This window comes from Manis javanica, chromosome 1 (assembly GCF_040802235.1).
Source record: "Manis javanica isolate MJ-LG chromosome 1, MJ_LKY, whole genome shotgun sequence".
Taxonomy (NCBI): domain Eukaryota; kingdom Metazoa; phylum Chordata; class Mammalia; order Pholidota; family Manidae; genus Manis; species Manis javanica.
Genome location: NC_133156.1, coordinates 27,538,192 through 27,562,389, shown reverse-complemented (window position 1 = coordinate 27,562,389; position 24,198 = coordinate 27,538,192). Strand labels below are relative to the sequence as shown.

The window sequence follows — 24,198 nt, the reverse complement described above, 5'->3', positions numbered from 1 at the left end:
GCCACTCTGCTCTGTGATTTTTGGGGAGTTAGTTACATGTCTCTGGACCTCATTTTTCACTTATGTAAAATAGGGAAGAGTGTAGAGAGCACTAAGAAAGGCCCATAGAAAATGTCCTGGGGGTTCACTTATGCATTCAGTAATGTCTACTGAGTGCCCATTTTATGCCATATAGTGACCATGGCTAGAGTCATAAGTCAAGCAAGGTCATTGCCCCCTTAGAGCTTATTTTCTAAGTGGGAAGACAGATAATAAAGAATTGTGTAAAGAAGATAATTCTGAAGTGTGGTGAGTACCATGAAGAAAATAAAATGAAGAGGTGGGATAGGAGGGGGGAGGCCTGTATAAGAGGAAGGCCCCTCCAGTGAGGGGACGTTCAGGTGAGTCCTGATGGCAAGGAGGAGCCAACGTGGAACACCCCCAGGGAAAGAGCATTCTAAGCAGAGGGAACAGGACATGCAAAAGCCCTGGGGCAGAAACAATTGTCATTTTTAAGGAACAGAAAGAAAGCCTGCAGGACAAAGCCTGGTGAGAGATGAGAAGAGTGGTAGGAAATGAGTCAGGTATGTAGTGGGGCCTTGCCAGCCAGGCTGAGGTGGTCTTGCTGAGTTTGGTGAAGTGTGTATCAAAAACCTACTGGGGCAATACAAATGAGGAGTCACACTTGCTCCTGAAAGGGTGATCAGGGAAGGTTCTACACAGGTGGTGGCGTTTGAGCTGGGTCATGATCGTTTGGCCAGGGATCTTTCTGAGGAGAGGGGATTCTAAGAAACAGTGAGTAAAGACCAAATTCCAGAGGAAAAGATCATCTGTATGATGGGCACGGGCGATCGTCTGTCTGTCTGTATATACCCTGTGGATCTGCATTCCATTTGCTAACTGGTGCTCTGTTCCTCCGTGCAGCACTGGGCTGGAGCACTAGCCTCACTGAGAAGGATCTGAAAGAGGTCAAGGCACGGAGCCGGCAGATCGCAGCCCAGCTGACCACCCCTCCCAGCCCCAACTCCCGTGGCGTCCAGCTCTTCAACAGGCGCCGGCAGAGAGTGAACGAGTTTACCTTGAAAAGCCACGACCGGAGGGGACAGAAGCCACATCAGGAGTCCCTTAGAGTGCCCCCTGCCAGCCCCACAGGCCACACTCCAGGACTCAGCCTGAGTATCCCCTCACTTCCTGAGCCAGGACTTTCAAGGAACCTGAACTGCCAGAGCCCTGACATCGTGGCCCCTGGTCACAGCATGGAGGGGCACTCGGAGAAAGCTGGCTTGCTGCGGCACCTGGAGGAGGCTAGCGAGGAAGAAGAGGTACCACTGGTGGTGTACTTAAAGGAGAATGCAGCACTGCTCACAGCCAATGGTCTGCACCTGTCCCAGAACCGAGAAGCCCAGCAGACACCACCGTCACCAGCGGCTGAGGTCCACAGCTCAGCTGCAGATGTCAACCAAAACCTTTCATCACCCAGTGCCACATGCATCACACCAGCTTCTAACAGTAGCCACAACCTGCCAGCCACAGATGTCAATCAGAACCCACCGGCAGCTCTCACCCCCCAGAGCCTGCCGCTTTCCAGCATCCAACAGAATTCTTCAGAGGCACAGCACCCGCCAAATGGCACAGTGCCAGATTCCAAACCCAGCACCCTGTGTGCTGGCGGGCAACCCCAGGAGCTGGCTGCAGAGGCGAGATCCAGCACACTCCTGATTGATAAGGTATCAGCTCCACCTACCACCACCAGCACCTTCTCCAGAGAAGCTACTCCCATCTCCAGTTCCAGGCCCCCTGCCCCAGAACTCATGTCCAGCTCCCTGCTCATCGATGTCCAGCCTGGAGCCCCCATGGTGTCAGAAGAACAAGAGACATCTGGGTGGGCAGCCACCACCGCACCTACCAAGCTGTACAGCGAGGTCCATCTCACACTGGCCAAGCCCCCACCAGTGGTCAATAGGACGGCCAGGCCCTTTGGGACCCAGGCACCAGGGAGCACCAGCCAGATGGAACGGAGCCCTATGGTAGAAAGACGGCATCTTGGGGAGAAGGCTCGAGCTTCCCAGTCCCCCAGCATGGCAGACAGGAGTCCTCAGCCACAGCGACACACAATGTCCCACAGCCCCATGGTGGAGAGGAGGCCTGTGGCACAGCGAAGCCCTGCCTCGGAAAGACACCCCTTGGGGAACTTCACCCCGCCCCCCACCTATGCTGAGACCTTGTCCACAGGACCTCTAGCTTCCCGGGTTAGGTCTCCCCCATCTTACTCTGCCCTGTACCCCAGCTGTGACCCCAAGCCATCTCATCTGAAGGGCCAGGCAGTTTCTGCCAGCAAGACGGGCATTTTAGAGGAGTCGATGGCCCGCAGGGGCAGCAGGAAATCTATGTTCACCTTTGTGGAGAAGCCCAAGGTGACCCCAAATCCAGACCTGCTAGATCTAGTGCAGACGGCTGATGAGAAGCGGAGACAGAGGGACCATGGGGAGGCAGGTGTGGATGAGGAGCCCTTCGCTCTGGGGGCTGAGGCCTCCAACTTCCAGCAGGAGCCAGCACCCAGGGGCAGGGCCAGCCCTGTGGTGGCCGAAGAGATTCTCCCTGAGTGGGCCTCATGCCTCAAGTCACCACGTATCCAGGCCAAGCCAAAGCCCAAGCCTAATCAGAACCTCTCCGAAGCCTCTGGAAAGGGGGCTGAGCTCTATGCCCGCCGCCAGTCCCGGATGGAGAAGTACGTCATTGAGTCTTCAGGCCACACCGAACTGGCCCGCTGCCCTTCACCCACTATGTCCCTGCCTTCATCTTGGAAATACTCCACAAATGTCCCTGGAGGCTTCCGAGTGGCATCCCGAAGCCCAGCTCGGACCCCACCTGCCTCCCTCTACCATGGCTACCTGCCTGAGAATGGGGTCCTGCGCCCAGAGCCCACCAAGCAGCAGCCATACCAGCTGCGACCCTCACTCTTTGTCCTCTCACCTGTAAAGGAACCTGCCAAGGCCTCTCCAAGAGCCGCCTCACCTGCCAAGCCGAGCTCCCTGGACCTGGCCCCCAGCCTGCCCAAGACGGCCCTCCCACCATCTCCGGCCCTGCCTCGGCCCTCCCGCTCCTCTCGGGGCCTCTACACATGCCCTGGCCAGGATGGCCTACAGCCCAGTGCCGTGAGCCCTCCCTACCGCAGCGATGTCTCCCCCGTATCTCCCTCCAGGGCATGGTCTCCCAGAGCCAAGCAGGCTCCCAGGCCCTCCTTCTCTACCCGTAATGCTGGGATCGAGGCCCAGGTGTGGAAGCCTTCCTTCTGCTTCAAGTAACAGACGCTGTTACAGGGATCCCACTGCCTGTCAGGGCCCCCTCTCCAAGGGCCAGCTGGAGAGCAGATGTGGCAGGAAGGCTGAGAGTCAGGAGTATGGGAACTCGGGGCTCGAGGGCTAACACTGCCGCCAGCTAGCTTTGTGATGCTGGGCAAGTCACCTTCCCTCTCTGAGCTGCAGCTGCCCCCTCTCTGCCAGGAGGGCATTGGACTCCATGTCTGAGGGATCTGAAATCTGCTGCCGGGTGGGAGGAGGGTCGTGGAGACAGAACTTTGGCAGGTCTCAATGAGGCTGGGGGCTTCCTCTGGCCTTTGTGAGCGTCTTGCTGGGGAATGGCTCAGAAGTGAAGCCAGATGGGCTTCTGGAGCGACAAAGCCTGCCACTGCCTGTGGAACCTGCCAGCCAAGGCCCTGCCTCCTCAGTTGCCCCAGGGGGGCCTCACTTACTGTGGCCCCAACCGCTGGCATTTCTCTGCCTATTGCCGGATTCTCACCTCTACAGGTTTCTCTTCCACCTCTGCCTTCTGGACACTGTTCTCTTCCGCTGCTTCAGAGAGCTTTGCCTCGGCTTCCACATTTTCTCCTCTTCTCAGTTCTTCTGCTGGACGAGAACTTAGCCCACCACTGCTGTCTGACGCTTTTCTTCCTACCCCTCTGCCCAGCCCCTTCCATGTCCACTCCAAACATCTGGCTCGGACCTTATGGACATCTAAAGTGGTTCACCCCAGAACTCAGTCCTGGTTCCACTGGCTCGCCCTCACTGTTCTGGGATAAGGGCTGATTCCAGGGGATCCCTGAGAGGAAAGCCCTGGAGAAGCATGTGCAGATGTGGGCATGTAGTCAGGAGAGATGCCCCTAGCAATGTATCCATTGGCTATTAGGCTTCAACCTCAGCCAAGATCTGCCCTCCTAAAAGCAGTCATCCCTGGGTGACAGGCCACAAGGAGAGAGGCATGAGAAGGGGCTTCTGGTCCCATATCAGCCTCCCATTTGCTGTGTGACTTTGGCCAAGTCACTTTCCCTTTCTGGGCCTCACTCTTCTCATTTATATGATAAGGGCCCTTCCAGCTGTGACAATCTAGATGTGAGGACTGAAAGGACAGGCTGGAGCTTTGAGAGAAAGGCCTTGTAAGTGATAAGACAGTCCAGTCCCTTGGGAGGAGATGGGAAGGAAATGTGCTGTTTCCATAGAAGAGATGGAGATTAGATGTGTGCAGGGGAGGGTGTGACTGGAAGGAGCTGCTGTGGGGGGCCAGGGAATCAGACGCCTAGTCTGGGATGGCTCAGCCTCAGGCTCAGGATTGCCCGAGCCCTCACAAGCACTGCCATGAGAAGTAGGAGCATGGCAGGTGCAGGTGCACAGCGGCTCAGTGGGGTGGGAAAGAGCAGGCCTTAGTGTTCTGAGGAAAAGGCTGGGACTTAAGAGATCTGGATTCTAACAGACTGATTCCATGTATATTTTTGGGTCTGTTTTCCCATTTGTTGAAGGAAGTCTGAGATCCTCACCACATCTGACACCTTTGATGTGACGTAGTCTCCCCAAGTCAGGCTTTGTGGGGGGTGAAAGAACACAGCCACGAAAGGCAAAATTCGGATGGAAGCTTCCCAAGGGCTGAGGGCCAAACACCACCCACTTTCTCTTTCCCAGCCCTATTTCTGGGCTCCCCAGTGGGCGAGGGGTGGTGGAGGCGGTACCCATGCTAGGCTGAGGCTGATGTTTTCATGAGCTCTGGGCTCGTCTCCATGGGAACAGGGGGTGCCTTCCTAGTAAGTTCATTATGCCCAGGATGTAGAGGCATGCACAGGGGAGTAGTGAGTGAGCTCAGCTCCCTCACGCCAGGGCCTCCAGGACAGAGTGAAGCCCCTGCCCAGACCTCTGCTCCCTTCCACCCCTGAGGGCCAGCAGCAGAAGAGCCTACCCTCCATCCTGCGGCTCCTGCAGCCAGGCTGGCTGAGCTCTTCCCCCAACTTTGTTTTCTCTCCTGTTCTCAATACACTCTGCCTCAAATCTGTCTTGCTTCTTTCTTTCTTCCGCGCTCCCCGGCTGCTGGTCAGGGCCCTCTCCCTCCCTGATTCTGGCCTGAGAAGGGGACCAGACTGCTCAGCTCCTGGTGCGAATGTGCTGTTGTGTCTCCACATGCTGCCTGGATCAGCTGTGTCTCTGAATCTGCCATGGGTTCAGACGTGTGCTCGTGTGGAAGTGAGGGCTGCCTTCTCTCTTCCCTGGTTAGCATGTAGGGAGCCAGAATCCTGTGGAAATCAAGTTCTGTTTTCTCCTTCCTTCCGAGTTTGGCCAAAAAGGCTGTAGAGCATGTGGAGATCCATAGCCCCCTGTGGTCTATGCTTGTTTGAGATCTTCAAAGTGGAACTGAAATGGCAAGCCGAGCTCCCTGCTTCCCCTCTGCTTATTATCTAAATCTGGCTGTTTCCCACATTCGTTACTGCCTGGCTCCTGAAAACGCGGAGTTTCTGCCACTGGTGGGGAGGAACAACTTGCTATCAAAAGTCTGAACTGGGTTCTAGTCCCAGATCTGCACCTGACTGTGTGTGTAACCTCATACAACCCCTTCCCACCTCTGGGCCTTAGTTTCCCTTTTTGCAGAAGGCAGTCTAAGAGTGGTCTCTGGTAGTTCTTGTCTGACTCTGCTGTGCTCATGCCTTCACCCCACACACATGCCCTGTTTTGAGAGGTGCTGGGGCTTAAGGGGATGCTGCTTTCTGGATTTATACCCATGTGCATTTCCAAGGAGATCTTTGTCAGAAAGTGACAGCAGCCTTTTAGTATTGTGCACTCCACCTCCCCTCCCTGCACACACTGATTCAGTACCCAGACATGGCAGTTCCAATGAGGTCAGGCTCTTGGCTCACCTCCAAATGATGAGGAGCTGCCCACAACAATCCAACCCAGGCTTCAGAAGTAAATTGTGCTACTCCTTCCACCTGCTGGCCCTAGCCTGCCTTCCTCTTGCGGCACCAAAGGCAGAGACACCCTTAGCAATTTCAGTTAGCACAGCCCCTCCTGGCTGAGTGCTGTTGACAGGCTTGGATCATGAAGTCTTGGCCTCATTTTCTGCAGACAGGCTGACTGAAAGCTTCCTGAGATGTCTCCCAGAGCAGTGTCCAGTGCCTCTGGCTCACATACACACAACTCTGACCCTGGGAGTCAAAGGGGTGGCTCCCACCACACTGGGCTTTAACTTTCCTACTTGAAGATTGGGGCTGTGGATGTCTCCAGAAGGTCCTGAAGGGTCACTCCATCATCCCATGGAAAATCTGTTCAGACTGCTATACAACCCTACTTTTTAGGTTAAAGGGTTCCACTTCTGTGGCAGGGCTCATTTAGCAGCTGCTGCATTGTTTGAAAGAAGCATATACTTTGTGTCTATTGCTTCCTTTTGATTGGGAGAAATTAGATTCTGGTGGGATGAGAGGCTTGCCTATGACTGATTGGTGATTGGATGAGAAAATGGATCTGATGAGTGGTTCTAGATTTTGACTGGGTAGGAGACACTGAGTAGACTGACCAATTCTGGACTCTGAGGGATGGCTGCTGGTGAACTTGGATTGGATGGAAGACTGGGTGGCCTGGTTTCTTGCTGGACTCCGATCAGACGAACAGGATGGTTTAGCAGATAACATGCTGGGCATGGATTCCCAAGCCCTGTACTTTCAAACTAGTTTAAACTGCTTAAGCATGTTGTGGCCTTTGAGCAGCAGATAGACACACACACACACACACACACACACACACGCATTTCCTGGTGGGGCAGAACACAGACAGTTACCTCTGAACTTAATTTTCATCATTGTAAAATGGGTGTGATAATGCCAGCTACCTCACCAGTCTGTTGTGAGGATCTAATGAGAAATAAAGGATGAGACTGAAACTTGTGAAGTCCCTGAAGAGTTAGGGAACAGCTATGGTAGCTTATAGCAGAGCAGTGCTTCATAACTTCCAAGACGTTTACCAACTTGGCCTCATTGAATCCACACTCCCCATCCCACGATGTCAAGAAGTCCAGTGAAGGGAGTATGCTGCCTGGGGAGGAATGATCCAACTTCCTTTCGTGTTTCCACCTGAGTGGGCACTTCCTCTCTGCCCAAGAAATCCAAGGAAATATTAGGACATGAGCATGGCAACATGGTAAAGGGCCTCTCCCTAAGTCCAACCTTAATAATAATTATCAGCATTTGTGTTTTTAATTTTTCAATACATAATACATCCATATGGCTCCAAAACCTAAACTATATAGAAAGTAAACATTAAAAGGCTAATTCCTACCCTAATGGCTGTGTGCCCTAAACTGTTCACCCCACTTCCTAACAGGGAACCACTTTGGTTAGTTCCATCTGCGTGTAACTTAGATCTATTAGCACTTACTCTTTTCCAGTACATTGCAATATTCTTTTACATGAGTTATCTCATTTGATCCTCACAAAAACCCTTATACATACGCTGATAGGAGTACCGTTTTACAGAGGAGGAAACTGTAGCCCAGAGGCTTCTGTTGCTCAAGTTCATTTAGTTAGTAAAGGGGTCCAAAGCGAGTATTCTTAACCACTAGTCATCTGCCTTTCCGGTAAGCGCATGGGGCTGGCGGCCTAGGCTTTTTCAAAGAATCCAGGCTGAGAGTCAGGGCACCTGCGTCTTACTCAGGCATTACCCGACTTTGTCGCTGGCCGCCCGATTCTGTACGATGGACAAGTCAGACTCGGCTCCTTCCGAAGCTGGTACCGAGGACCGTAACACTAATGCGTGCTCCCACCCTTTCTGCTCTCTCCCCAGGACCGCCGGGAGAGCCTGCCCACCTCCCCGCCCTGGACGCCGGGTGCGTCCCGGCCCCCCAGCAGCCTGGACGGCTGGGTGAGCCTGGGGCCGTGGGAGCCGGGCCGCGGGAGCAGCATGAGCAGCCCCCCGCCGCTGCCGCCGCCGCCGCCGCCGCCGCCCATGTCCCCTTCGTGGAGCGAACGTTCGGTATCCCCGCTGAGGCCTGAGACCGAGGCACGGCCCCCCAGCCGCCAGCTGCAGGCGCTCCTGGCGCGAAACATCATCAACGCGGCCCGGCGCAAAGGCGTCTCCCCGCGGCCGGCTGGTGCCGAGAGCCGGCGGCCCTTCTCCCCGCCCACCGCGGCCCCTCCGCCGCCGCCGCCACCGCGCATGCGCTCGCCGCTGCCCGCCCGCCCCGGCCCGGCCGCGGTTCCCGGGGCCTCGTTTGCCCCGATCTCGCGGAGCCCGCTGCCGGCTGGGCCCTCGCCTTGCGCCAGCCCACGGAGCCCGCTGCCTGCGCCGCCCCGGCCCTTCCCCTCCCGCCGCTCGCCTACAGACTCCGACGTGTCCCTTGACTCCGAGGACTCCGGGGCTAAATCGCCCGGCATCCTTGGGTACAACATCTGCCCCCGCGGGTGGAACGGCAGCCTGAGGCTCAAGCGTGGCAGCCTCCCCGCCGAGGCCTCCTGCACCTAAAGCCTCTCCCGCCCGTATTCCATCCCCACCCCCGGAGGGCAGAGCCGGAAGAGGAGTCAGCGGGTTCGGGAGACCCCAGCACCACACACATCCCGTGCTGTGTGACCAGCCCCAGGGATAAAGGGTCAGAGGAGGGGCGTCTGGGCTTGCGGTGGGTTCTAGCTCTTACTCTTATCATTCAGCTGACACACACACACACCCCGTGCTGTGTGACTCTGACCAAGACCCCTCCTCCCAAGGAGATCTCCAGACACACACACACACACACACACACACACACACACACACACACACCCCGTGCTGTGTGACTCTGACCAAGACCCCTCCTCCCAAGGAGATCTCCAGACATTTAATTCCTGCTCCCATCAACACACACACACACACACACACACACACACACCGTGGCTTTGGCCAAGGAGATCTCCAGACATTTAATTATTTAATTCCTGCTCCCATCAACACACACACACACACACACACACACACACACACACACACACACACACAACACACACACACACACACACACACACACACACACACACACACACACACACACACACCGTGGCTTTGGCCAAGGAGATCTCCAGACATTTAATTATTTAATTCCTGCTCCCATCAACACACACACACACACACACACACACACACACACACACACACCGTGGCAGAGGCAGGGTGTCGCCTATATGGACCCTGAGATTTGCTGCAGTCCAGAGTTCCATACTCCTCTACTTCTCCTCCCTCCCTTCCTGGCTCAGCTCTCTGGAGTCTGACAAACAGGGGTGTGTTTAGAAGATCCTAAGTTCCCCGTCCAGGCTGGCTTGACCATCCGCCTCCTTGGCACCAAGTCCCAGGCAGGAACAGCTGTTTTCCATCCCTTCCCAGACAAGCTCTATTTTTACCACAGTGACCTTTAGAGAGGTCTCCCAGGCCACCTCAAGGTGCCCGCTGGCCCCTGTGGAGAAAAGAAGTGGGAAGATTCCTCCTCCCAGATCCCTCTCATGCTCTTCTCCACCCCAGCTCAGAGTGTCCAAGGTGTCCTATCTGTAGCCAAAGAAGAGAGCTGTAAGGCAGTGGTTTCCCACCCCAGGCCCAGTACTTGGGCCTTCAGGAATGTTATCACTGCCTCCAACCCTTCTTCTCTTCTGAGCCCTTTCATGGCAGGTTCCAGTCTCAAAGCTGAACTGGGGAAAGAAGAGCTGATATGGAGCTATGTGTTGTCTATGGTTTTACCTGATTGCCCTGAGGTTGAGGTTGCCCATTTGGAAAGAGGGAGGCCTCATTATGGGAGGTATGCAAGCAGTGGCCAGGATGCATAGAGGAGATTCTAGTAGGGAATGGATTGGCTCAGATGACTTCTGAGGGTCAGATGACTTCTGAGGGCTCTTTTGGTCCTGAAATGCATCCTATGGATTAAGAAGGGAGGAAAAGTAGTAGTGGATTGGCTGGGCAGAACGCAAGGGCAGATGAGTTTGGGTGGGTGAGTGAGGGGTTAGACCAGAGTCTGCCTGTGTTTCTAGTTCCTTGCGAAGTACCCCCTCCTTAGTTTCAGTTGCTGCAGGGCAACATCCCTATCAGGCCCAAGTGAGTGGGCACAGTTCTGCCCCTGTCTTCCCCATTGCACTCAGGTCTAGCCAGTGCCTAGTCCCTAGTGCCCTTGGGGAGCCTTGCTGCAGTCCTTAGCCTGTCCCTTAAACCTTGGTGGCTCTGATTCCAGTCCCCAGGAGAGACATGGTGACAAACGTGGCTGAGTTCTATATAGCTTCCAGCGTTGGCTGCTGGTGCCCTCTAGAGGTTCAGAGTATCAGCTTCAGTATGCTAAGCGGAGTGGAGTTTAGGGGGTTGGAATTGGCTGAGGATCAAAGGTATGTGGGTGAAAGGATATCAGGATGTTGTTAGCAGTGAGGGAACAAAGTATAATTTTGGATTAGGGGTAGACTTACCGGCCTAACATCAGGGTGGTGTTACACCTGGAAGCCCTAAGTGATGCCAGGGAAAGCTGGGGTCAGGATGGGAGAGAGGGTGGGGGTGGGCACTTTGGAATAAAGAAGTGATACCAGAGGGTCCCTAGGGCCTAAGGACTGGGAACACAGGCCCCGTTGGCAGGAAGATGAGAGGATGCTCTTGCCTAGTCAGTGATAAGTGACCAATTGACTGAAGGCCCTATCTGCTTCAGGGTCCCTTGTAGCATGGGAGACTGGGGTTAAGGGCTTCTTTCAGAGAAGAGATACCCTCAGGCCACTGGCTCATGCAATGGCATAGAAAATCCACTTCTCCCTGCATTTCCTCAAAGAGCCAGCAGGAGGTAGCTTTTCAAAGCTGCAGTTCTGTCTGACTGTTGTCTCCCTCTCACTGCCTTCTTCCCCAATCCTTTCCTCTAACCCACTAGAGATTGCTTTACTCCTGCCTCTTGCTCCTGTAGAATTCAGCTTTTGTCGTCAATAAATGCTTCCTGCACCCTTTTGCCTCCTGTGTCATTTTCAACTCATCTAAAGCCCTTCCTCTGTCCCCAGCCATGGAACAATCCACAGGACTCTAGGTGAATGAGATTGTTTGATACACTTGAGATGGGAACTGGGGAAGTGGTAACTGTGAGGTGAGATGGCCAACAATAGGAAAACTCTGGGCCACAGCCCATGTCCCTGGGTTGGAGTCCTAGTCCTATCTTCTGCTCACTGGGTGACCCTGGGGAAGCCTACTCCTTCCCCAGGCCTCAGCTTCCCTATCTGTATAATGAGTGAGCTAGGCTAGGTGAGGTCTTAGGGTAGCATTGCTCAGCCCTAGCCACAGGGCACTGTCACTGGAAAGGGCAGGACGAGGCTGGGTCGGAGCCCAGAGCTCGGGCTGCTTCCTCATGGCAGGGCAGGGCTCCATCTGAGTCTAGGCCACCCTAGTGAGCTCAAGACTCAAACCATCAGGAGTGCTTCTGTCCTGAAGGGGCATTCTTTGCCCAGAGAGGGGGATTGTGGCTCTACTACCAGATGAGGCTAGCCTGCCCTAGGAACATGCCTTACCTTCCTCTCTAGAAACTCAGGCCCAGCAGAGGCTGGGCAGAGGGGCCCGGGGGGCAGGAAGCAGAGCTTCTTCTTCTAAGAGGATCAGAAATATGCCCTTGGGCAGTCTGTCCCTGCACACAGATACATGGGGTCCCTATCCTGAACCCAGTGCATCCCTGCTGGTCCCACCTGTCTGTCCCTGGGAATGGTTGGTGTGCCTCTGATCCAATCTTTATCTTCAGCCAGAACTTCTCCTGAGTGCAATATCCCCCTGCCTACCTGTGAGCCCAGTCCTGGACCCCTCAAACCAAGTTCATCCCAAAGTGAACTCCGCATCTGCCCCTGCCCCACCCTACCCCACCCTGTTACCTTCCTCAGTCACTCAAGCTGGACACAAGAGCTCACCTCCTTCATCCAGTCTCTCAACAGGGTCTGGTGATTCTCTCAAAACCCCTCAAGCCCCTCTCCTTCTCTCCGTGCCCCTGTCACTGCCTTAGTCCAACCCCAGCTCTCACCTGATCACAGAGAAAGCCTCCTACGTCGAGTCTGGCCCCCTCCAACACATTTTCTACATGGTAGCCAGAGATATCTTTGGAAAATGCCAATCTGACCACACAATTATACCACTTGAAACTCTTCAACAGCCCTTTATAAAGCACACTTTCCTTTTGAAGAGCCTGCTGTTAACTGGCCCTTGCCCACCGGTCTGGCCTCATCTCTCAGCTCCACCCCATCCCCCATTCTCGCTCTACTTGCCAAGCCCCTAACATCCTTACACAAAACGCGGCCTCTGCCTGCAATGCTCTGGCCTTCTCTCTGCCCAGTGAACTCCCACTCAGCCTTCAAGGCCCAGCTCAAATGTCTCCTCCTAAGAGAAGCCTTCCCCACCCCACCCCCAGGCCGAGTGAGTGGCACTCTCCCCGGGGTGCTCCTGAGCATTTCCCATGATGCTTCACAGAGTCTGTTTATGGGTCTGATGAGGGCCTGGCTGAGCTCCTTGAGGACAGAGCCCCGCCTTATTTATTCTCAGTCCATAGAGAGATGCTCAGAGAATGTGAGAAGGTGGAAGGAGGGAGAGAAGAAGGAAAGAAGGAGGGAGGCAGAAGAAAAGAGGAAAGAAGGGATAAATAAGTCAAACAGAGATATTGAAGGATAATCCATCATCCATTCATTCAACAAAGATCTGTTGAGTTCCTATCGGGCTCCATTCTAGGCACCACGGATACAATTAACAAGTTCAAGTCACTGGCAACTGACTCCCAGCACTTCCAGGTGACTTTGGTGTGTGCATATGTATGTGTGTGGGTGCGTGCGTGCGTGTGTGTGCAAGCACTCTGTCTGCAAGGGCCTGCTGCCGGGGCACCTGTCTTCCCTGGGGCCCGGTGTTTTTAGCATCTGTCCCTGGATCCTGTTGCAGACCGAAATAAGGCTGAGCCACAAGACGGCAGAAACGATTCTTGTCAGCTGAGGCCAGAGCTGGCTGTAGGGCACTCCTTGCTTGCTGACTGCTGACCGTCTGCCCAGGCACCGACCACTCTGCTTTCCAACAGGGGTGTTAATCTTGAGGGTCTGACATCCGGTCCTGCTCAGGTATCAGGATCCTAGGGGAGCTCGAGTTGCTGTGGGGAGTGGGCAAAGGAGATGAACCAGTCCCCAGACCAAGCAGGTGAAGGGCCTGCAGAGGGTCTGAGGGGTGTGGGGCCTTACAGAAGCCTGGATCCTGGTGGGGAAGGGAGGGTTGCTCAGCTCTGTGTTCTTGTGGGTTAAATGGGAAGGGGTGACTAGGATTCAAGGTGGGCAATAGATAATGGCTCTGCTCAGGACTCTAGCTTTTCAGGCAGTAGAGGGAAGCAGGGTCCCTGTCTATAAAATGAGGGACCTGTCCCAATGTCTGTGAATTTCTATAAGGGGAGTATTTTTCAAGTAACAGATCCATGGGCTGTGGGGCCTTGAGTGGTCACAGTGGGAGCATTCTTAACCATCTCATGACCCTTACTCAAAGTGCCCACAGACATGCTTACGTTTGCACACAGTTCTAGGGGGTTGTGGCTGCTGTGAGGACCATCCATGGGTCCCAAGATCTAACCTAACCTCCTCGGTTTGGGGGAATTGAGGCACAGAGCTGGAGAGATACTCACTCACAGTTACAGAGGAAGCCAGGGTCACTTATCAGACTCCATGCTGCCCAGCTCAGAACCCACTGACCTGGGGCTGGGTGGAAGTGGGGGGTGCAGAGGGAGGCAGGTCAGTTTTCTAAAGAAAGGAGCGGAGGAAAGCCCGGAAGTGGAGCAGAGGGGCACGGGGGTGGGCAGTCTGTCAGGGGCTCAGGGAGCTCTGCTTTCTCTCCTGGGGACAAGTCAGGGAGCATGGACTTGGGGCCTGCAGGGTTCTCTGGGGCTCTGAACCTCGTTTTACTGGCAAACCTCTTCCAAGATTCCCAGAAAGAGCTGTGAGATGCAAACTGGGAGGAGGCAGCAGAGCAGGGGTGAAGGAGGCGAGAGCACCATATTAGTTAGCTGAGGGCTGGGGGATGGGGAAGGGGTGCCGGGTCTCAGCTTCCTTGGACCCATCTGTGCCCTCATGCCTCGCAGAATCAAGTACTAGAGGCCTGAGAGGGGGACCAGCCTTGCTGACCCCAGGAGCCCCACCTGACCATCCACCCCACTTTTCCCCCAACTTAAACCTCCAACTTTAATGTCTCTGATTAGAGCTCACCTGAGTCACCAGACGATGTCGTCTGAGACTCCCACCTCCCCGAGCCCCGATGTCCCAGGACCATCCCCTGAAGGGGGGGCTTCCCCAGCCACTTGGAAGCAGATCTGTTTGACCTCTAGCATCTCCCTTGCCCTCCCTGGACCTTGGTCTCCTCTGAAAGAGACCCTGAAGGCCTTTCCAGCTTAGAGAGCCCTTGCTGGAGACCGTGGAGTGGGCCAAGGCTGTCCATGGCTGGGGCTAGGTGAACCAGGGACTGGGAGAAGGTCTGGGGAGGAATGGAGGCAGCCTCATCCATTTTGGGGAGTCTCTCTTCCACAGGATGATCCCCAAGGAGCAGAAGGGGCCAGTGATGGCTGCCATGGGGGACCTTGCTGGACCAGGTAAGGTAGACCCAGCCCTTATGCCTTCCTCAGATCCCATCCTTTCTTGGTCCCAGACTGTGGCCACTCCAGCCTGCTGGACCCAGGCCTGGGCAAACAGGTGTGAGTTCCAGGCCAGCCTGTGAAATCTGCCACCTGGACTGGGAAGCTTCCTGAAATCTTGAGGGGGGCCTTGCCCTGGAGTCCACATACCCAAGAGTTGAGGTTGAGTGTCCTAGATTGGACCCTGGGCCAGCCAAGTCTTACCTCAGCCCCAAACTGAGCTGTCAGGGTTCCGCTCCCAGGTTCAGCCCTGACTGGGGCCCCAGTCTCCCCTAGCGCTGGACCCTGCTTACTGCTCACTGTAACTGTGGGCCTCACTGGGCCCCCATGGCAAGAGACAGCAGGTGCAGGGAGGGTTAGTTAATTATCAACATAATAAGGCCTTTTTGGAACTCTTGGTATAATTGTGCAGTCTGTTAATTTGTCCTGGTTTACAGCATATGAAATATTCAAAAAACAAATTCAACTAAGTCAAGGCTCTCAAACTTTAATGTGAATCATAGTGACATAATTTTGTTGGTTCAAAATACAGATTCCCAGTATCTGTCCTCAGGGATTCTGACTCAGTGGACCTGGGGAAGGGCCATACCTTCACCCTGCAGGCAAGTGCCCAGGTGATTCCAGTGCAGACAGTGAGCCAAGCCCTGATAAACCCTTGCTGGGCACTGCTGCAGCTGTGCCCCCTTCAGAGCTCCAACGGGCCTTTAATCACGTTGTATGACTTGATATGTGAGTCATCTTCTAGCCTATTGGGTTGTGTTCTTGCATCCTTTTTTGGTTTCAAGTCTCATTTTTTTTTTTTATTCCATGATTTTGTGTGCTTAAAGATGCAAACTTCATGAGTTACGGATGCTCTAACTAGAAGAATCAGCCAATGCCTTCTCCTTTGTCTTGTCTAAGTTATTAATTATAGACCCCCAAATATTGACACACATCATTTATGCCAGAGTGGAAATACATAAATTGTTGACTACTGCCAGGGTATTAATTAAAGGCAGTTGAAACTAAAGAAAAGTAGAAAAAAAAATCTCATGGTCTCACCACCAAAATGCAGCCATTCTAAAGTAATAATAATAAAAACACCATTATGTGCTTACCGTATCAGCTATGGTGATAAGAGCTTTTATGCTTTATGTTATATAACACAACAACTCAGTAAATTATTATTATCCCCAATTTTGCAGAAGAGAAAACAGGCTTAGAGGAGCGAGGTGGGCACATATCTAGTCAGTGGTAGAGCTGCAATTTGACTCCAGATCTGCTACTACCTGGTTATACAAATAATACATCCATTTTATAAAATATTCAGACAAAACAATAAATGGCTTTGAAAGTGAAAGTTTCAAATGGAGATATCCATTGTTAACATGTTTGTGTAAATCCTTCTGTTCATGTACAAACATATTTATATAAACATATATATACGTGGGCTTAATTCTATACACTGGGTTCTTTAGCTTAATTTTTTTTTCACTTAGCAGCGTACCACAGACTTCTGTCTATCCCGGTATTATTTATCTCACCACCTCCTCTCCTCTTGCTCCCCCAAAACATAATACAGTATATCTATTTATAGAGACATACACACCTTCTAATGGCGGCCATGAAAGCTCATCTCAGGGTGGGAATAGAGCCTGAGGATTCTGCTGCAAGCGACTTACTGAGGTCACACTCTCAGGAGAAGAGGAGTGACAGAGCAGGACAGGGCAGGGGAAACTGCTAAGCAAGGATGTGGGCTCTGCTGTAGCCCAAGTTCGGTCTGAACCACGTGGGGGCCTCCAGAGCCTGAACTGCTCCTCAGTATCCATCCCACCTCCAGCCAGGGGGCTGTTCCCCTGGGTAGCTCTCTGCAGAAGGTGGCAGTTGTGAACTGTTAGCCAGTGGTAAAGGGCATGGGGGCAGCATCCACTACAAGACCGGTCCCCAGTTTTCACAATTTGAAACCCCACTGTAGTGGCCATCCTTGTATGTGTATCTTCGGGCATGTTTATTCAACTTTTCTTCCCCAAAATGAATGACTAGAAATAGCATTGCTTAGTTAAATAGGTTTTATCTATAGTTTTTTTTTCCCCTTAGTAGTGAGCTCAGTTCATCTGGATAGTATTTGAGAATATAATGCCAGGGAACTTTGTATTATGTATTAGGTATAAATAAATAGTCTTTCATATTTTTATATTATGCAGTACATTTTATTTTCTTGTTAAAAAAAAAACATTCCAAACAATTTCTAGCCCTCCTCCTTTCTATGCCCTGCTACTATTTGGCCTCTTTCCTAGCAGATTTTTAATGTGTGCATAAACACATATTTTTTTAATATATGAGTGGGTCTTGGAATATAGATTCTTCTGAAATTTAATTTTTTTCCCTTTTAACCTACAAGGGATTTCTTTCTGTTCCTAACATGCAAAAGATGCTCTCTCTGTATTTGCTGAAAGAATGAAAAACAACATCGACCACCTCTTTTTAAGAGCTGTTTAGGATTCTGTTGAATGGAATGACTCACAGCACCCGAACAGCCCTCCGAGCTGCTGGTAACCCTGTCCAGCTCTGTCCCATAGTACTCTCTTAGACAACGCCAACCTTCCCCCTCCCCACACCTTCTTCCTCACTTTCATTCTCCGCTACTGACCTTGTTTCTTTCTTCACCAAGTAAGGTGAAGAAACCAAACAACACTTCTGCAAGCTCCCTCCCCACATCTGTCTGCTTGCTTGCCTCTGTGCCCAGATTCTCAGTTTCCCTTCCTGATGTGCTAGATGGGCAATCCTCCTACCTGTCTGAAGCCTACCCTTCTAGTTGGACACTGGATCCCCTTCCCTCCCTCCTGCTAGGGACATTCCTTTAGTAATGCTCCCCTCTCTCTGATGCATTGCCACATTTCCCCATCACACAAACATGCTGTTAGTCCTCCCTCTTCAAAAATAAACTCCTGGTTCCTCAGGAGCCTCCAGCCTGGTCCTTTAGAGCACAACCCCTCAGAACAGCTCTTCATCTCTTTTTGACAGTCTGTTAAGTCAATTTCCAAACATGCGCAAAAGTAGAGAGAGAAAATCCCATGGCCACCCCCACTCTCACCCCCACGTTTATTCCTAGAGTCCAAAGCAAGTTCCAAAGAGCATGTAATTTCATCCCCCAAATGTTTCAACATGCATCAAAAATTTAAAAAGCACATTTTCTTACATGCCATGAAGATTTTAGTATGCTGAGCAAAATTAGTAATATTGATTTAATACGATCTAATAACTAGCCTCATAGTCAACTTTTTCCAATTTTCTAGTTCATTTTAATGAAGGTCCAAATAAGGGCCATTGGTTTTATTTGGCAGCTATGCCTCTTAACTCTCCTTTAAGCTAAAGCACCCATCCCCACCCCCTTCTTTCCCCCCATGTCATTCATTCTTTTGAAGAAACCAGGCCAGTTGCCCTGCTCAATGTCCCACATTCTAGATCTGGCTCATTGCTTCTTCGTGGTGTGGTTAAAATGTTCCTTCGTCCATTTTCCCTTGAACCCTTTCCAGGAACACTTTTGCACCCAAATACTCCACAGAAACTACTTTTGTGAAGTTTACCAAAAATGACCTCATGTCACTAAATATAATGGCCACTTTCAGTCCTCCTCTTACTTGGCCTGTCAGCAGCCTTCCACCCCGCCGCTCATGCCATCGTCCCCAAAGCACTTTATCCTTTGGTTTCGGACACCACACTCTTTAGATTTCCTCCTGCACAACCCGGTGCTCCGACCCTGGCCCCAGAGCTGGCCCCTCATCTCCTCAGTTTAAATGTTGGAGGACCTGGGCTCAGTCTTTGGATCTCTTTATCCATTCTCATATCCTTGGTGACCTCATCCAGCCTCCTGGCTCAAAACACAAGTTACAGAATGGGAATATAAACCTAAATGTATCTGGTTTTAGGGATGAAGAACTCTGGCTGTGCTGATCACACACAGCCCTTTCCTACCAATGTCCTCACATTCTGGTACTCATTCCTCCAAAAGGCTTCCCTTGTTGGGCAAATGTAAGCGTTATATTTTGCCTGTGAGGAAAGCACAAAGAACACAGATAGGCCCCAAAACTACTAAGGATAGCCATCAGCCCAGCAAACCCTCTGCAGGGACATCACAACTAGTCCCAACTATGAGAAAAGAAATAAATGCAATTGCCTTCATTGGAGAACAGCAACAGATACCATTTGTAAGCTCATCATACCCCAGTTCTCATCTCTGCGTCACTTTTCTCCTGAGAACACTAGGCTCACTTGTCCAGCTCTGTCCTTGGCATCTCACTTGAATGGCTACAAGGCTCTTCAAACCTTACATGCCCAATTTTGGAGGCAATGAGGAGAATTTGAATATGAATGGGCATCATAAAAGACAAAAATGTATTCACTTGGAAAGGTAGATATCTTTAATTGATAAAAGCAAGTTAGAAAGCACATATACCATGATTTCATTTTGGTTAAAAACTCAGACATGAATATGTAGTCACTGGAGGAGGTATGAAAGGATATACACTATCCAGGTGCTTATCTCCAGGTGATAGAAGTGGTATTTTTCTTTTCTTTTTCCCTTATAATGGTATTTTCTTTCTTATATGCTGTTTTGTATAGTAATAAAAGACTTTTTAAATTGAAAGAACACATCTAAAGCACTCCTTCTCCTCCTGCTGCCACCTCCCCACCGCGGCTGCCCAGCCCTTCCTGGGCTCCGGTCAGAAATACGCAGCTAGCCCCCACCGTCAGCCCCCACCGCTCTCTCCCTCATGGCCCTTACCCATCCGCGGCTTATCGTTAAAGGAGATCCGGAATCTGATCACTTCTCACCGCTTCCAGAGCTCTGGGCTTGGAGCTGCGCAGGGAACTCATGAACAAATACAAATGGCCAAAGAACATCTGAAATGCTGCTCCATTCACTGAGGGTCAAACATATTCAGATTAAACTCTGAAGAGTCATTTTTGCCCATCAGGTGGGCAAAGAGTCCACAGGATGACAACTCCCAGTGCTGGCAGCTGTGGGGAGAAACCAGCATTCCCAAACATGACAGGTGGTGTTGTGAGGAGGTCCTCTGGGAAGCGGCAGCCCAGAGTGCCTGAGGGTATGGAAGTAGGAGCTCATCTGGCCTCTCCTGCAGTCCCTTTGCTGGACCTGGGCAAGAAGCTGAGCGTGCCCCAGGACTTGATGATGGAGGAGCTATCATTACGCAACAACCGGGGATCCCTCCTCTTCCAGAAGCGGCAGCGCCGGGTGCAGAAATTCATCTTTGAGTTTGCAGCCAGCCAGCAGGCGGTAAGTAAACCCCCATTGTGCTTACAGGGAAACTGAGGCCTAGAGAGGGCCAGTGGTTAGTCTAAAGCCTAACAGTGAGCCAGATAAGGACCTCTGTTCCCTGGGGAGTCCCTCAAGCTCCAGCCGGGGAGCTATGGCATCCCATCGTCCCATCAGATCAAGCCCCTGCCTTGCTGTGTGATCCTAGAAGTGCTTCTTTTAAGCTCTCTGTTCCCAGATACAAACCACAAAGTGATTGAGCCAGATGAGCTGTGGAACAAAGGGGCTCCGGCTCCTACAAAAACTTATGAAAAGTAGGCATGTGCTTTGGGCTGAATTTGCAGCAAGCAGGATTTACATTAGACTTGAGCTTGGTCTAAGATGGAAAACAGAATGTCTTTTTCTCTTCCCACCGAAGAAGGAAAGGCCACAGGGACAGTCTGATGACAGAGAAGGGAGGCAAAAATCATTTATCCTGAGGCTTCCGAAGGCAGTGGGCAGTTTCAGGCACTTCTAATGAACTCAGTCGTATTCCTCTCAATTTCTGGACTGGACAGGAGGTGACTGAGAAGGAGCGATGTGACAGAATAATAGATGGCAATATACCTCTCTTTGCAATGTACCTAGCAGTGCTAGCTGATGCTTCACATACATCATCTCATTTAATACTCACAGAACCCTTTGAGGTCATCACTCCCATTTCATAGAGAAGGAAACTGAGGCTCAGGGAGGTGAAGAATCTGCCAGGGGTCAGTATTATAATAGCAACCAGCATATATAGAGCATTTCTCTGCCGCAGGCACTGGGTTTAGCGCACAACTATTAACTCATCCCCCCAACATCCCCTTTTTGGGTGCGGGGAGAACCCTGGCTCCTTGCTGTGCTGAGCCTCCCTGCGGTCTGTTTACCCCACAGGTCCCGGGCGGAGGCGACAAGGGGAAGGTGACCGGAACAGCGGAGCCCGGGACGGTGAGTATGGAGGGAGCCCCCACAGGAGGGAAGCTGGGGGAAGCGGCCGGGCAGCTCGTGGGCAGCAGTCGCCGCCTCTGAGCGCCGGCCCCGTGCCCAGGTTGCAAAAGGCCCTGACGGGGAGAACTACCGCCCGGAGCTCCACATCTTCTCTGCCTCGCCTGGGGGTCCAGCGGACGCCCGGGCGGCAGCTCCCCCGGCGGAGTGCGCCCGGAGCCCCAGGGCCCTGGCACCAGGTGAGTGGCCTCCGCCAGTAGCGGGAGCAGGGCTCGGGGACGTGGTGGGGCGCTCCACGGTGGGGCTGGGAGACGCCCACCCCAAACCCTAACACATACCCAGAGAGGGGCAGCAACGCGCCAAAGGTCACACAGCGAGCCAGAGTCCCAGCCAAGAGTGGAACCTGCTCCAGTCCTGTTTCCAGGGATAAGGAAGGGTCTCCTATGCTGGAATTTGGCGACAAATCCCTCCACAATCTTCCCTCAGCTCCGATCTTCCCTCCCTCAGCCATGTTGGGGTGGGCAGGAGAATGGGCGCCCAGGGAGGGGGAACCCAGGCCCTGTTCCTGCCCGCCTCCCACGCGACCTGCTCCACCTCCAGGCTATGCTGAGCCACTGAAGGAAGTCCCGCGCGAGAAGTTCAACCACACGGCCATCCCCAAGGGCTACCGCTGCCCTTGGCAGGAGTTCATCAGCTGCAGGGACTACAAGGGCGATGGCCGAAGTCACATCAGGAGCCTGGTGGAGTACCGGAATTTCAACAAGTAAGGCGGGACGTGCCCTTTGGGGTGGGGGTTGGGAGTCATAACCGCAGCAGAAGCTGCCCTGCCTCGGCACTTTCTACACACCAGGCTCTACCTGAACTCTTTATACACAGTGATGGAGCTCTTGCTAGAACTCTTGCCTCAGCAAATATAGTAGGTGCTCAATAAACGTACAGGGACTGACTGGGTAAACGTGCCACACATCTCGTTGGATTCTCTCCAGAAAGGATGGGGCAGGAGCTCCAGTTCTTCCTATTCTGTCGGTGCAGAGACCTGCTCAGAAGTATCGACAACCTGCCCAACATCACAAAGCAAGGAAAGCAGGAGGTCTGGGACCCAAACCTGGTGCGTCTGACTCCAGGCCTAATTTCTTGCTCTCCATCACTGTTGTGTGCCACTTCTTTGATGTACGTTGAGGTGTATGTCCTTTCCTGGGTGGGAGACCCAGTCCTAGACCAGTTCAACCTTTTCTTCACTTTTATCAGTGGCCTGGAAGAGGCATAGAAAATGGCTTTGAAGCTGTACAAAAGTGGACATCCGAGGTGAGAGCCACAGAAGAGTATGGCTCATGTTGTTTAGAGCATGGGGCCTCAACATGGGCCTAAATGCAGACTCTTCGCCTTGCTGTGTGACCTTGGGCAAATAACTTAACCTCTCTGAGCCTCCATTTCCCCATCTGTGAAGTGAGACTATAATAGTACTTACTTCATAAGATTGTTGTGAGGATGGCATGAGATGCCACAGGCAGTTTCTGGCAAGTAAAAAGCTCTCAGTAAATAGTAGCTATTATTATTGTTGTTGTGTTTGTTATTTGCAGGCTGAAATGATGGCTGGAAAAGCTCATAGGGGAGAACTGAAAAGGGATAAATTTAACATTCTGCCTTGGGGGTCCCAAAAGAAATCATAGGAGTCAAGACAGGGGCTTGGCACTGGAGGAAGGCCTTGAGCTTCCTCAGTCTGATGCTCTTTCTGAAAAATGCTCCTCTGGCTTGGGATGCATTAAGTGAGAAAGGAGGACCCACAGAGAGGAGGCCACAGTCCAGCTCTTTTGGCACCTGCTCAGACCACACGTGGAGAGTGTCTGACAGCTGGGGGTGGTCGGCCTTGAGAAGAGACCACTTGGGAGGGATGTGACTGGACTGCTCTCATAGAGCTGATAGGCAGGAAGGCCCTGAGGGGAAAAATTGTGCCCAACAGGCACTGTGTGAGCCACATGCCATTGGCAGACATTCTGGGGTTTCCTGCCAGACCGGACTGTGCTCTCTCTCTTCCTGGCGCCCTCAGCCCCTGCATGCCCAGCTATTTAAAACCCTCAGCCTGGCAGCCAGCTTCTAGGCTGGCCAGCTCAGGTCACAGCCCTATCCATCTCACACCTCAGGCATGCCAGGCTGAGGCACCTTCCCACCAGCTGAAGGAAGGTCTCAAGGAGCCCTGAGCCCAGATCTCTTCTGGGACAGAAAGACCAACCGAGGTCGGAAGAGGAAGGACAGCAGTGCTTGGAGGCCACGCTGTGCTCAGGATGCAGGGCTCTGGGCTCCCAGTCAAGGGCCCAGCTGCGAGGCCTGCTCAGACTGGAAGCTGCCCAGCCTGTTCCCGTGCGGCCTGGCTGCTGCCACCACCGCTGGGGTGGTCCAGGCAGAAACACTGTCCAGGCTGGAACCCAGGCCCCAGCCCAAGGTTTGCCTTTCCACCCCAGGCAGGCATTCCCCTCTTCCTGCTGGTCTGAGGCTGCAGGAAAAACACTACATGAGCAATGCTTTTTATTTTTCTTAAAATTAAAAAATAGTTTAACATTCACATACTTATATACTTACATTAAAAAAAAAAAACTAGGCAACTACAAATAAAAGTAGGATGCCCTTCCTTCTTCACCGTCCTCCAAACCCAGCTCCCTTCCCAAAGGTAACACTTGTCAGGTTGGTAGGCATGTTTTTTTTGTTTGTTTGTTTGTTTTTGCTGTCATTAATGTACAATTACATGAACAATATTATGGTTACTAGACTCCCCCCTTTATCAAGTCCCCCCCACATACCCCATCACAGTCACTGTCCATCAGCATACTAAGATGCTATAGAATTATTACTTGTCTTCTTTGTGCTATACTGCCCTCCCCGTGACCCCGCCTCCTATATTATGTCTGCTAATCTTAATGCCCCTTTTTCCCCCTTATCCCTCCCTTCCCACTCACCCTCCCCCGACCCTTTTCCTTTGGTAACTGTTAGTCCATTCTTGGGTTCTGTGAGTCTGCTGCTGTTTTGTTCCTTCAGTTTTTCCTTTGTTCTTACACTCCATATATGAGTGAAATTATTTGGTACTTGTCTTTCTCTGC

At 52.3% G+C, this 24,198-nt stretch overlaps 2 protein-coding genes across 11 annotated transcripts in view; both read left to right on the top strand.

The window, feature by feature from the left end:
* Nucleotides 1–11,214, top strand: part of SYNPO (synaptopodin) — a 35,686-nt gene extending 24,472 nt beyond the window's left edge. For all 5 annotated transcript variants that reach the window (XM_073230593.1, XM_073230609.1, XM_073230603.1 and 2 more), the window contains 2 exons: nt 904–3,254; nt 8,070–11,214. In XM_073230593.1, coding sequence (XP_073086694.1) covers nt 904–3,254; nt 8,070–8,747 — 3,029 coding nt within the window. In that variant the 3' untranslated portion in view covers nt 8,748–11,214. The remainder of the gene's footprint in view (nt 1–903; nt 3,255–8,069) is intronic.
* A 1,554-nt stretch (nt 11,215–12,768) lies between these two features.
* The window catches only part of MYOZ3 (myozenin 3), a 33,808-nt gene continuing 22,378 nt past the window's right edge, over nt 12,769–24,198 (top strand). The window contains exons 1-9 of one of the 6 annotated variants that reach the window (XM_073230587.1): nt 12,771–13,018; nt 13,164–13,336; nt 14,780–14,841; nt 20,007–20,161; nt 21,056–21,109; nt 21,210–21,345; nt 21,707–21,869; nt 22,093–22,214; nt 22,355–22,640. In XM_073230587.1, coding sequence (XP_073086688.1) covers nt 14,781–14,841; nt 20,007–20,161; nt 21,056–21,109; nt 21,210–21,345; nt 21,707–21,869; nt 22,093–22,214; nt 22,355–22,386 — 723 coding nt within the window. In that variant the 5' untranslated portion in view covers nt 12,771–13,018; nt 13,164–13,336; nt 14,780 and the 3' untranslated portion in view covers nt 22,387–22,640. Of the gene's footprint in view, nt 13,028–13,163; nt 13,337–14,779; nt 14,842–20,006; nt 20,162–21,055; nt 21,110–21,209; nt 21,346–21,706; nt 21,870–21,982; nt 22,643–24,198 lie in introns of those variants that run through there. The other 5 variants (XM_036994005.2, XM_036994010.2, XM_036994006.2 and 2 more) reach the window with 5 other exon arrangements.